The sequence below is a fragment of the Pomacea canaliculata genome, linkage group LG1, assembly GCF_003073045.1.
Source record: "Pomacea canaliculata isolate SZHN2017 linkage group LG1, ASM307304v1, whole genome shotgun sequence".
In the NCBI taxonomy this organism is placed as follows: domain Eukaryota; kingdom Metazoa; phylum Mollusca; class Gastropoda; order Architaenioglossa; family Ampullariidae; genus Pomacea; species Pomacea canaliculata.
The window spans coordinates 36428897-36442399 of NC_037590.1; the positions used below are offsets into that span (position 1 = coordinate 36428897).

The 13503-nt window shown below is 40.7% G+C and overlaps 1 protein-coding gene across 2 annotated transcripts; it reads right to left on the reverse strand.

Annotated features, from left to right (window-relative positions):
- Positions 1–7629: 7629 nt before the first annotated feature.
- Positions 7630–13500, reverse strand: LOC112557891 (D-beta-hydroxybutyrate dehydrogenase, mitochondrial-like). Of its 2 annotated transcripts, none has more exons than XM_025228023.1 (7): positions 13320–13500; positions 12077–12297; positions 11125–11325; positions 10827–10979; positions 9674–9867; positions 9275–9511; positions 7630–8957 (listed from the first exon to the last, which is right to left on the reverse strand). In XM_025228023.1, exons 1-7 carry the CDS (start codon positions 13415–13417, stop codon positions 8862–8864), a joined length of 1200 nt encoding a protein of 399 aa, XP_025083808.1. In that variant the 5' UTR covers positions 13418–13500; the 3' UTR covers positions 7630–8861. The 2 variants fall into 2 exon arrangements, with proteins under 2 accessions (XP_025083808.1, XP_025083815.1); XM_025228030.1 differs by lacking the exon at positions 13320–13500 and adding an exon at positions 12880–13035.
- Positions 13501–13503: the final 3 nt, after the last annotated feature.

Sequence of the window (13503 nt, forward strand, 5' to 3'; positions counted from 1 at the left end):
AGTCTGCACAGACACACACACATGGACTTCGGAACTAAAGGCAAATGCAGATAATGTTGAGGAAAAGGTGTGTGGGGGGAAGGGGATAGAGGCATGAAGGGCTTGTTAAGGATGATCATTAGCCTTCTGAGACTAAATACCTATTGCGCGTATTGTCTCCTACATAGACACAACAATAAATCTTTAGGAGGCATAAGTGAAAGGCAATACCTTACCTGTTCCTACACTTGCCATGTTTATCATTACTAATGCACACCCCTTGGCCTAAATTGTTTTCGGTAATCAAAGATTATGTAAACCTATGCAAAATTGTCTCCAAAATATTTTGTGGTCTTACTTTAACCTTTTCGATGGCTTTGCGTGGAAGTAGTCTCATGTTTAATATAATTCCTTTGTTTTAGTTATAAAATAAATTAACTCCTGCACTATGTTTGAAAACTGATAGTGTTTGAAAATCATTTCCAATAAACGCTACACAAAGATGAAAACGAAGACTAAAGGCAACGTCGAGATCAAATGAATTAATTACTGTGAAACCCGATTTTTCAACACTGGAAGTTAAAGAAATGGCATCATTGTGTGTTGTCGTTGCTCCCAGGCTTCAGTATGCAGAACAAGAAACTCTACAGACGATGGTGATTAGTACTGCTTTCTGCTGGAGCTCTGTGCACCATGTCCTTGCATGGTCTTCGACAGGGAGACAGGGGACAGTAGATCAAAGAGTAGTCAGTACAACGGTAATGCTTCTAACCACCACTTTCAAGTTTAAACCAATCCATTGAGGTCATCAGACCAGTACACCGCCTCTCAGGGCCGTCAGTCCTCTCTGAGTGGCATTTCAGAGGTAATCAATTTCCTAAAATGGCCGTTTCCGGTTTCCAGTAATTTCACCTTTAGGAAATTGAAAACCCTTGAAATGCCGCGCCGCTATCGTCGGGACAAGAAAGACGAGATGAGCATTTGCATGATTTCCTACACAACACTTATGGATCGGCGCAATGATCAATTTTAACGGCACTTCAAAGATCTCTGCACTCCAGTTAGTCCCCGTCTATGAGTAAATTGCCTTTCAGCTTCCAAAGTTTCGGCTGCCTTTACTGGCTGCCAGGGAATGGAGGGGGAAGAGAGAGAGAGAAAAAGAACACGGAGATCATCAGCAGGTTATTTACATAATGCCACTAACGGTTTTGTTTTTGCAGTGTCTGGTGCTTGGCAGTAATTTCAGAGCAAGTTACAGAGTATAGATAGGGATCGAGGAGTCACCGCACTTTTCACGGAGTATCCTGTTCTCAATCGTGACATATATTCTGCAAGTAATTGGTTTCACTAAGGGTTTATTTTCAAAGGATTTTTGTTTTAAATTTTAAACACACACATACACACGTGCGCGCGCACATACACCCAGATAGCGATTAAACAACTTACAGAAACCGACAAAAACTAAAGAGCACGATTTAATTACAACGTTACACTTCTGTTTGTACTGAATACTAATAAATTTATTTTTTCGCTGGCACTTTCCGTTCACATAATTAACGCGATTTAGATATTAAGAAATTACTTGCATGTTGCCACTTTGTGGTGTGTGTGTTCTCGGTAAACTTTGTCTCCATTAAAATTTGTACTCTATGTTGCATTCTGTGTGCACGAACACACACACAAACACAGATGTACAAATGCATGTTTACATACGCGCCTACGAGTGCGCATGTACATAAGAAAATTTGAAATTTAATTTTAAAAAAAGACTGTCGCCTAAGGTAACAATAACACAATTTTAAGTTTCTTCACTTAGACTTTAAATAATGTGCGTGCTGACGCTTTTCGAAGTGTGGCAGCTTTGTTCACAGAAACAATTACACTTGTTAAAGAGAATGAAAACACACAAGATCATGCTCGTCTGGCTCTACTTTTTTGCATTGCTCATCCTTTTACAATATTTTCTGCGATCGATGAAATATTTTCAGAAAACCTCTGTAGCTTTAAGCTTCGTTTTTTTTTTCAAATAAAAAACTTTATCGTTAACTGTTGTCGAGTCTTTTCGTTTTCTCTGACGGTCACATCGTTGCGGATTCAGTGTGTTTGTGTGTGTGTGAGAGAGAGAGTGAGAACAGGAATTAATTCAATGAGAAGAGGTTTTTTTAAAGTATTTGACAAGAGCTTCGTAAAAAAAAGCATATGAAAAGAATTTTAATTTTGTTCAGCAAAAGTGAACCTAGCCAAAAAGGAAAAAGCATGGTCCAGTGAAACAAGAGTTGCATAATTAAAGAAGTTTAAAATAATGTACATAATAATGTAAATAATGTACATTATCCGATCAAGGACGTTCTTCCCTAGTAGAAGCGACACGCGCCTCCTGCGCTCACTTGTGACCACATCGACCAGGTCCTTGACCACCAGGATAGGAACGTCCTCAGACGCTGGCCGTAAACATGTCCACCACCGCCACTCCTGAGTTTGTTTTAGCTGTAAGTCCTGTATGTGCCCTCGTGCCCACTCGTCAGTGACCGTCGTTACCTCACTGCCGGTGTCGAGCAACGCCATCACTCAACTGCCATAAATGACAACCTCCGCCGTCGGACACTTTCCAGTCAGGCCAGCTACACTTTATTTCCCTGTCATCCTGTTACGGACGACGGGGGCAGTCACTTTCCCTGACCGGTCGGGCTGCAGTCCTCCGAGATGGTGTCAATCGCCGCCACTTCGACGCTCTGCGACGCCTTCTACCTCGCCTGCTTAAATTCTGGAGCTTCGCGGCGTATTCGTCGACCACCTCATCACGTTGCTGTGGCACTGATGTCGACATCCTTCCGTTCGCCGTACGCCTCCACTAGGACACCCAAGATCTTTCTCGGCGTATCTCTTGCGTCATGCGGAAGCATCAACACTCGACGTCTGGCAGGTCCCTCCAGCGAGCTCAAGATGTAACCACGAGCCGCATTCTGACACATCGGTTTATGGCGAGAGCTAACTCGACCTCTGTTTCAATCTCGTCGACACTCGTTGGTCCACCGGCAACTACTGAAAGCGGACTAACTAGTATGCTCGTAGAGCCTCTGCCCACCCAACGGATAGCATCATGGTCCTCTCTATGTACTAATCTTCTGTCGTGGGCTTCTGCCCGTGATGAACAAATGTTTCTTTTCGTTCAGCAGTGCTTTTAGGCCCTTGGTCACCCAAGGTTTGTTGTTAGGATAAACATACACTGCCTTGATGGACTGGTGCAATCAACACTATTTTACTCCTCACTTTTACTCCTAACTGTTTGTTAAATGTCCCCTGTGGGACCCCGGGGTATGCTTGCCTAGCAAGCATTGCAAGAATAGGGTCCCTGCCATCCAGCCAGGCATGTCGTAAGAGGCGACTAAGGTGGACACCTCACCTAGAGGTAAAATAGGTTGTGGTAGGGCTAACAACCCCACCATGTAAAAAAAATCCTGTTACAGAAACTAAAACCAGAGAACTCGTCACAGATGGCGAAGGTAATGAAGCACACCAGGAGACTGGACTAATGACGGACGACAGCCAAACCCGAAAGGGAGCTGGCGCCCCGACAGCGGATTTACTGAAGCCGAGGCAGAAGTTGAGGGTGGGGTGCTGGAACGTCCAGACCTTGTACCAGACTGGCAGGATGCTCCAATTAGTCAAGGAGTTTGACAACTACAACTTGGACATCCTGGGAGTCAGTGAGGTCAGATGGACCGGCACGGGAAAGAGGAGACTAGCGTCAGGACATACCATCTTGTTCTCAGGAAGATCAGACGCTCAGCACTCTGAAGGAGTAGCTCTACTCCTCAACAAGAAAACGGAAAAGGCACTGCTGGAATGGAAGCCTTATGGACCCAGGCTTTTGAGAGCAAGATTCCATTCCAAGTACACCAAGCTGACAGTGCTAGCCTGCTATGCACCAACAAATGACTCTGAGGCAGAAGACAAGGATGCTTTTTACGATCAGCTCCAGGCAGCCTCAGAAAGCGTTCCAGCCACGACATGTTGCTCATCATCGGCGATCTCAATGCCAAGGTGGGAAGTGACAACACCTGCAGGGAGCATGTCATGGGCAAACATGGAATCGGAAGCATCAATGACAACGGAGAGAGACTGGCAGACTTTTGTGAAGAAAACAACCTACTGATTGGAGGCACACTCTTCCCACACAAAGACATCCACAAGCAACATGGACATCACCAGATGGGATCACAAAGAACCAGATAGACCATGTCATCATCAACCGAAAATGGAGGAGCTCACTTCAAGATGTTAGAGCCTACAGAGGAGCAGACATTGCCAGTGACCACACTCTTGTGATAGCCACAGTTTCTCTGAAGCTGCGTCGATCACGAGGAAAACAGGCACGTCAGCAGAGAGTGGACTCCGGCAAACTAAAAAATCCAGCCACCGAAAGGGCCTTTGCTATGGAAGTAAAGAACAGGTTCCAGGCACTAGGAGACCAACAAGAGATGACCTTAGACGACTTCAATCGAGTCTTACAGGAATCAGGAGAGAAAATACTGGGCTTCCAACGGAAAAAGAAAGAACAGTGGATCAGAGAAGAGACATGGAAGAAGATAGAAGAGAGAAAGTCAGCCAAACAAAGAATCAACAGCACCAGATCTGAACGCCTGAAGGAACAACACAGACAAAGATATGCAAAACTGAACAAAGAGGTAAAGAGGATGACAAGAACCGACAAAAGATATCACATAGAGAAACTGGCAGATGAAGCAGAAAAATGCAGCAAGTAAAAATGACCTGAAGACACTGTACAAGATAAACAAACAGCTAAACAACGGTTTAAGAACAGTGATGTGCCAGTGAAAGACGTGAACGGTAATGTCGTCGAGGAGAGGCAGGAAAACTACAGCGCTGGAGGGAGCATTTTGAGTCAGTTCTGAACAGACCAGATCCCCCTCAGCTTGCAGACATCCAGCCAGCAGCTATAGACCTTGACATCTGCACAGACCCACCAAGCCTGGAAGAAGTGACAGCAGCAGTCAAGACAATGAAGAGCGGCAAAGCACCAGGGGCAGATGGAATAACAGCAGAGATGTTGAAAGCAGACGTGAATGTGACAGCTCCCAAGCTGACTGAAATCTTCAGGCAAATTTGGGAATCAGGGCAGGTCCCTGTTGCGTGGAAGACAGGGCTCATCTTCAAGTTACCCAAGAAAGGAGATCTTGGAGACTGCAATAATTGGAGGGGCATAACACTTCTTTCCCTCACCAGCAAGGTCTTCAGCAAGATTGTTTTGTCAAGACTGACGGCAACTCTTGAGAAAGACCTCCGACCACAGCAAGCAGGATTTCGCCCTGGGCGATCCTGCTCCGAACACATCTTCATTCTGCGACAGATTCTGGAGCAGAGCAACGAATGGAACACACCGCTGTACATCAATTTCATCGACCTGGAGAAGGCTTTTGACAGCATCCACCGCGAGTCCTTATGGAAGATCCTGAGCATTACGGAGTCCCTGCAAAACTCGTTCAGGTCATTGCAATGCTGTACAGCGATTTCAAATCCCAGGTTGTCTGTGACACGGAGCTCACAGACCCTTCAACGTCAGTACCGGGGTGAAGCAGGGCTGCATTCTGTCGCCGTTCCTCTTCATCCTGGCCATGGACTGGATCATGAAGACTTCCACCGACAGCGAGAGGAGAGGGCTCAGATGGACCATGACTATGACAGCAACAACAGCACTGGAAGACTTGGACTTTGCTGATGACATTGCCCTGCTGTCACACCGCCACCAAGACATGCAGGAAAAAACAAAGGCCTTCTCAGAAACAGCTGGAAACCTTGGCTTGAAGGTCAGCACAAAAAAGACTAACAGTATGAGAGTGAACGCCAGAGTCCAAGACAGCATCAAACTAAATGGAGAAGAGATTGAGGAAGTTGACAGTTTCACCTATCTTGGGTCAAAAATGTCAAACACCGGGGATGCGGAGGTGGAGATTCGAGCCCGACTGGCGAAAGCCAGTCAGGCCTTTGCCTCACTCAGGAGCACATGGAAGGCAAAAAACATCAGCCAGAAGATCAAGCTGAGAATCTTCAAGTCAAATGTGATCAGCACCCTCCTTTACGGATCAGAATCCTGGAAGATGACCAAAACCATCAGTAACAAGCTTGACGTCTTCCAAAACAGATGCCTCAGGCGCATACTTAACATCTTTTGGCCAAACACCATCACCAACGAAGAACTCCACCGAAGAAGTGAAACCGAGTCCATCACCACGCAGGTTCAACGAAGGCGTTGGCGATGGATTGGACATGTGCTCCGCCAGCAGACAGCAGACCTTTCCAGAGTCGCCCTACGATGGACTCCAGACGGCCGAAGAAAACGAGGCCGCCCAAAGGAAACTTGGAGAAGAACAGTGGAAAGGGAGATGAAAGGAAAGGGCTGGACATGGGGTCACCTAGAGCGGGTTTCAGCCGATCGACATCGGTGGCGGACTCTGGTTGAGGCCTTATGTGCAACCTGATGCACAAAGAGGAATAGATAGATAGATAGTTTGTTAAATGTCTGTATGGGTATGTGAGCAAAGACAAATTTCTGTCCTCCTGGGCAGACAATAAAGTCTGTTTTGATTTTTTGATTTGATTTGATTTAATCTCTAAGGAAAAACGTGCGTGCGTGCTCGCTCAAGTTGTCGGGGGACGTTAAAACTGAAAGTTTTGGGGCCTACATCCATCCACCTTACAGAAAAGGCCTCACCTGGACAATTTAAACAGCTGCACTCTCGTTATACTTCACGCTCACCCTTAATTAGTCCGAAAATAGATTTTCAACAAAATAACAGTCGTAAGTAATCTGGTGTGCTCATATTCTTTGCTAAATGTCTTCTTTACTCTCAAACTAAATAAAATTATAAGAAAGTGAAACTTTCAAATTTTAGTCATATTTATCACAGGAAATTTGAATGACATTGTACAAACCTAAATATTTAAGAAGAATTAGGCTGCCATCCCATGTATTTGGATAGCCTTTGGTTTGTGAAACCTTTATCGACTTCATAATGTATGACTTTACTATATTTGTATTAATTCTTAAGCACTGGAGATAAGTAAAATGCTAGACAGGATGTCAGTCGTGTTGCCGGATGGTACTGCAGTGGACAGTTATAACCTATAAGTGCAATATTTTATTGGTTTAACTTGAAATGCTTCCCCCTAATGGGGGATGAAGAAAGGGGTCGAATGGGCGATATAAGCCTTATTCCTCTAAAATGGCAATACATCCTGACAAAATTTCATAAAAGCTGAACCACAGATCTTACAATCTTCACTCTGCTGCGATAGTGTGCATGTTGCGCCAGACTTTCCACCCAAGTTTCAAGGCTGAACTTCCAAAAATAGCGATAATCTGGTGAACATGAGTTTTAAGCTGCGGATATCAAGTGGGAAGTACATGAGAACGGCAGCATAGGACTCATTTTCAAGACCTCAAACATACCATACCAGCCCTAAATGGTGAGGAGCCCTTAACTACTGTGCTACGGGTTACCTATTAGAAATGCCAGTGCTCAAATTTCTGTATCAAGACAGGGGAGTAAAACATTAATGCATTTTTGTACCAAACGAACCCCACATAAAGCCTAAAGAAATGAATAAAAAGGACCAAAAAGTCACATAAAATAATTCATTCTCTATCCTGTTTTGTTCTTCTTTTAAACAGGTGTTTTTTTATTTGTTTTTTTGCTTCTTTTATGTAGGTTCGACTTTCAAAAAGAAAAGAGAATAAAACCTTATGGCATGTAAAAAATAAACATGGTGATTAGCAAAAAAAAAAAAAAAATATTGAAAAAATACAGATTAAAGCATTAATACAAGTTGCTTTTCTATGAGGGTGGATAATAATAGATTAAAAACAGATACAAAACTGCAGTAACATCAAGGGCATCATAATGAAATGAACTGAAAGATTGTAATTTAATCCGGCAACTCTGTAGGAAGAATCGTTAAAAAAACCAATATAAAATGATCACTGGTGTTCAATTAACAGTATGTGTCACATTGTTATTAAACGAAATAAAAACGTGAACTTATTTTTTTTCTGCATGTGTGTTTTGGTGGGGGGGGGGGAGACAGAGAGAGAAAAAGAATGTGTGTTTCTGGCTATGAAGCTATAAAGAATAAAATAAATACCTGACAACTGAATAGTTATTGCTTTTTTTTTCTTTGGTGAGAAGAAATGTTTTCACAATGTAACAAAAGTTGTCTCCCATAAAACTGTTTAGGTTGTTGACATATAAGCATTGAACATAAAATTCATGAAAATTTATTCAGTGAATTCTATTTATAAGCCCGCTCTCTGGATCAATTCTGATGTGGTTACAGCTGTGGTATGCAAATGTTTGACATACCAGACTGTACTCAACCAAACCAGATAAATGGCAGGTTTACAAATGGAGCATGCTCAGATGTGCTTAAAGGGAGTGAAAAGCAACTGCTGAACTAAGAACTTTCTGTACTAACCTGAATCGTGTCTTTTACTTGCTGCTTAATGAGCGAATGGTTCATATCATTTGTTTTGATGAGTGGATGAATGCCTGGATTGTTATTATTATTTGTTGTTTAGCACAGATGATGTTTATGATATTAATGAGCTCTGGTGGTGTACAATTTCTGCGGTGAGCAATATTGTCACTGTCATTATCACGATGACCATCCTTGACAGGTCATAATATTCTAGTCCACATCAAGGTATGTTCTGGATTTCTTCTAATAAAACAATATGTAGATATTTACTACATCAATGTGTAGATTATCTTTTGACATCATCCTGTTTTCTGGACAGTTACAGAATACAACTTTTTTCTTCTAATGTTATCAAAATATAATTCAAAATCATCTCAGGATAGCATTTAGTTGCTAACAGCTGGTGCTCTCTGACAATAGCTGTTTTCAACAAGTTTGTCAAATATTCTCTCTGGAAGCCAAGGTTTCCACCACAGCAATACCTGGAAAAAAACAAATACTGCCTAATCAGTTGCAAGTATTTCGACCCAGAAGTTTGTGTAACATCGGCTTGGTTTGGGGGAAAGTATAGGTTGGAAAATGAAACCCTTATCTTGATCTTAAGCCTCATGTGACATTGAAGACAAAATGGCAAAGTACTAAAATTAAACATACATTTTTATCTACACATTTTACATACATATTTAATAAGATGATAAACTTTCAGAATGGGTTTAAGGTCAACTTCTGAAACCACCTGGGGTTGGGAGTCCATACAACACATCAGGGCATATGACTAACTTTTTACCAGGATACTTACATTTAGGTAATCAAAGATCTGGTTACTGCCGCTAATGAGATAACGAGGCTTTGCATTGACCTGCATGATGGCCAATTCCAAGATGTCAATGACAGGAGCAAGGCTCGAGGCAGATGTCTTGGATTGCTCAGCCACAGCTTTGTACTGAGAATCGATGTAGCCTTTCCCATAAGCCTGTCTGACAGTTTCTGGTGCTTCTGCCCACAAGGCAGCAAAAGCTTTCTGGATTCCAGGGAGCTGTTACCAACCAACAAAGACTCTCATAGAAGACTTCTCCTGTAAATATTTAGCAGCATACCAAGGAATAAAATAACTACTGAAATCACTCAATCTTGAAATTATTGCCAAACCATCTTGAAACATCTAATGTCATTAAAATTCTGTGACATTTTAACTTACAGCTGCACGATTTTGAAGACCTGTTGATCCATAATAGTTGCCTGGTTCAATAATGATGACTTTAACTCCAAACTGTTTCATTTCAAGACGAAGGGCATCAGAAAAAGCTTCTATGCCATAGTTACTGATGGAGTATGCAGACAGGGAAGGTAATGAAATGCATCCTGATGCTCCTGACACGTTGATAATACGTCCTTGAAAAAAACAAGCAGTAATAAATTTTTACAAATCTATTTTTTTGCATATGACACACTAATATGACTTTCAAAATTCTGAATTCAATCACAAGGTATGTTTGTGATGAAAGTGCTCAACATTTTGGTCTACCTCAAATGGATATTGCACTTACCTGGGAGTCTAATTCGCCTCCTTGATTCTGCAATGTCACTGTTCCATACATCAAAGATGCCACAGAAGCAATCTGTATTGTACTGTATCTCTTGTAAGATTAGGAAGAACGGGGTCACTGCCCATGCCAAGCTGTACAACACCACTTTCAGCAGACTAGCAGCTACCAAAGACAAGACTGACAAGCTAGTGCCATCTATCACATTATCATGAACATTTGCCCCATATTGGACATGTCTTCTCCCTGGATCTTGGACACCATCTTGGACAGCAAGACTAAGCAGTTCCAGAAAGGGATGAAGGAAACCATTTACACTGTGGTTACAAAATCTTCCCTCGATAGATTCTAAAGACAACTTCTGGTAGTCTACAACAGCCTGATTCAGTCACATGACCTAAGTTCATCTCAGGGTGGTGTGCAATGAACACACGTGTCACTTAGCTTTTAGTTGCTGAAGAAGGCGTTTGGATACATGAAGAAAAGTCCAGTGCATGTTACTGAGTTATCTTGAGGGTAAAAATTTAGTTTAACATATCTGGTAGAGCGAAAACTATAATAGTGAGACTACAAAATTACTTGTATTGCACTTATCACACAGTTTGCAAAAGCAAGGCGAAAGAAACAGTCTGAAGCTTAACTCCATTGTAAAACTTTCAAAATCTATTTATCAGGATTTTAAACATGATGTTTTCATTTGTTTTGTTTTCTTTTTAGGTAAGAACAGAACAAAAAATTTGTTTCCTAAAAACCTTGCACTCACAAAATGTTAAAGGTTTCCCAGAATTCTGAAAATTCTTTACATACCTTTGTGTTTTCTAAGATGTGGTAGGAAAGCCTTAGTCATGCGTATTGTGCCAAAAAGATTTACATCTGCCACCTTTTGGTATGACTTCACAGAAGTGAATTCCACATCGCCACGTACTATAATTCCAGCATTGTTTACAAGTGCCCACAGATCTGTGCAACAACATTATTAGTATTTATAGCAACATTTATAAAATATCAATGCTTCCTATCCATTTAAGAATATTGAAAAAAAAGCGCATTTGCATTTTAACACACTTCAATCATTAAAAAAAAAAAAATACTGGCAATCTGGTACCTTTGCCAGGAAGCTCCTCCTCAAAAAAGGAAAGGCAATTTGAAATGCCTGTATCATCAGTGACATCGAGGGGAATCACATGTAATCTGCCAGATGTACTGGACTTCAGCTGTTCTGCCCCATCAGAAGATTTGTCTAGACACCCAGCAATCACTGTAAAGCCCAAAGAATCTAGCCGCTGGGCCAGAGAGTTACCAAATCCTGCCAAAGAACAATAATGTGCACATACACACAAACGTACCTTAAAAACATTCAAAATAAATAATTTTAACATTTTGGAATAATAAAAGCATGAATTTAGTTTATACATTTGTGCCATTATCATAATTGACAAGCTCTACTCTTTCAGCTAAACACTGAGAAATGCTGACATTACATCCACTTTTGCAGTCCTACCTACTGACATAGTTACTGATATAGTACTAAAGTGCAAACAACTCCTTCAGATAAGTGATAATGGTTACCGATCATTTTTGTCATCTCAGTTATCTCATTTATTAACATTTCTAAGCATCATTAATGCAATTATGTCATTGACAAGCATTAAAATATATTAAAAAATACATAAAGAGATTATAAGAATTTGTTTGCCATCAAGTTAATAAAATGTTGAAAGAAATAAGTAGCGACTGAAAGGTTACCCACCCCACTGGCATGTGGCAACAATAAATTTTGAAATGTAACAAGCAGCTGATTAAACAAGCAATTGTATATTAACGTAAAGGTCTCAGGCTATTTAGTGCATAATAATGACCAAAAATGTATTAACATATGAGATGAGCATAGTTAAGAGCTAGCATCAATGTGCATAAAAAACTTTTAAACATAGTGATGAAACTGTATACACAAACACACACACAAATGAAAGGTAACATGTCAACACAAAATACACCAGAATCACACATGCAGATTCAAACACAGCTGCTATCTTATTGGATAGGTATATATTTACCTGTGTCACATCCTGTAATGATCACAACTTTATTTGCTGGATCAACTTTGTAGGAAAGAGCATGCTTAATCACAGAGAAGACCACATAGACTGACGCTACCATTAAAATAGTAATAGCAACTTCCCTCTGGGCAATGAAGAAGGGAAAGAATGCAAGTGCCATCAAGTATGCAAATTCAAATACTTGCAGTCCAAGGAATTGCTTTACCTCCATGGTTGATCTGTGAAAGAAAGAAAATATATATAACAATTCTACAGAAAAACAAAGAATGCTTTTGTAAACATTTTACAGAAAATAAAACTAACACATTATGACACAAGTTACTGGTTAACTTTCCATTAATAAATTTATCTGATATTTCATGATTGTCAAAGTATGATTTTTAAATCGATCACACACGTACACACATATGCAATTGGAATGTACGTGTTTATATACGTAATCAGTTGGTTTTTTTTGCAACAATAGAAAGTTATGAAACAAAAGTAAAATATACAGCCTAGCATGCAGTAGCTATATAGGCCGGGTAGCCTTGTGTCCTCGTTTTCCGGGGACAGAAAAAAAATTCTGGTCACCTTACAGGAGCATGAAAATCCATTAGCACATATATAACTGAAGACGAAAAGTATCAGAACCATTAAAAAATATCAATTTGTCAGTTAATTGCTGGTAAAGATAGACGCCATCGCTTCACTATACATATATTTTTTTTCAAACAAAACTATAAGAATTGACGTTTATGGAACAATCGAATTCTTCTAAGGCACTCGATCGATCGACCTGTTAATATATATATACTTACCTATGCCAAACGGGCTGAGTAATTCTAATAAGCAGTGTCACAACATCCAACAAACACACCCCTTTGACCATACATTACATGAGACTAAAAGATAATCTATATCCAGTGCAGTTCACTGATCGAGTGGTGGGAGATAAGATATATGACGTTATGCGATATACTTTTCCATCGTTCAAGCCTCGATCTATTTCCACTGTATGTCTTCTCAGTGAAAATGCGAAATTCCTGGGAAATACTTCTCTTTCTTCAAATTTCTTTTATACTCATACCGACATTGGTAAAAACTCTTTCTATATCGTAATCGAAGCGTTATCAAAGTCGATGTAATTTATTTAAGTTACTGCACTCTTTTTAGATGCAGATAAATTAATGAACAAGCATAAGACATACATAAATTGGGCTACCTCTTGTAAAATCGTTCTAAATCACAAATAACGTACCTTATATGTTGCGGCAATGACAACGATTGCTTAAATTGGCAACTATATACTCCTTTTTTTTCTATCGCAGATTTGTCCGCTTGATTCTTACTGTGCATAAGTCGCCAGTGCTACCGTCTGCAGCTGAATGTTTGTTATCTTTGTTCCACAGAGTTGTCTGCTAGTGTACTAAATCGCACCAAGC

Coding starts and splice junctions, on each gene's coding strand:
- LOC112557891 (XM_025228023.1), bottom strand. CDS start 13,417: ATGCACAGTAAGAATCAAGCGGACAAATCTGCGATAGAAAAAAAAGGA. Junction 12,298..13,319: donor TCATTGCCGCAACATATAAG/GTACGTTATTTG, acceptor TTTCTTTCACAG/ATCAACCATGGAGGTAAAGC. Junction 9,868..10,826: donor ACATCTTAGAAAACACAAAG/GTATGTAAAGAA, acceptor GTTTTTTTCAAG/GACGTATTATCAACGTGTCA.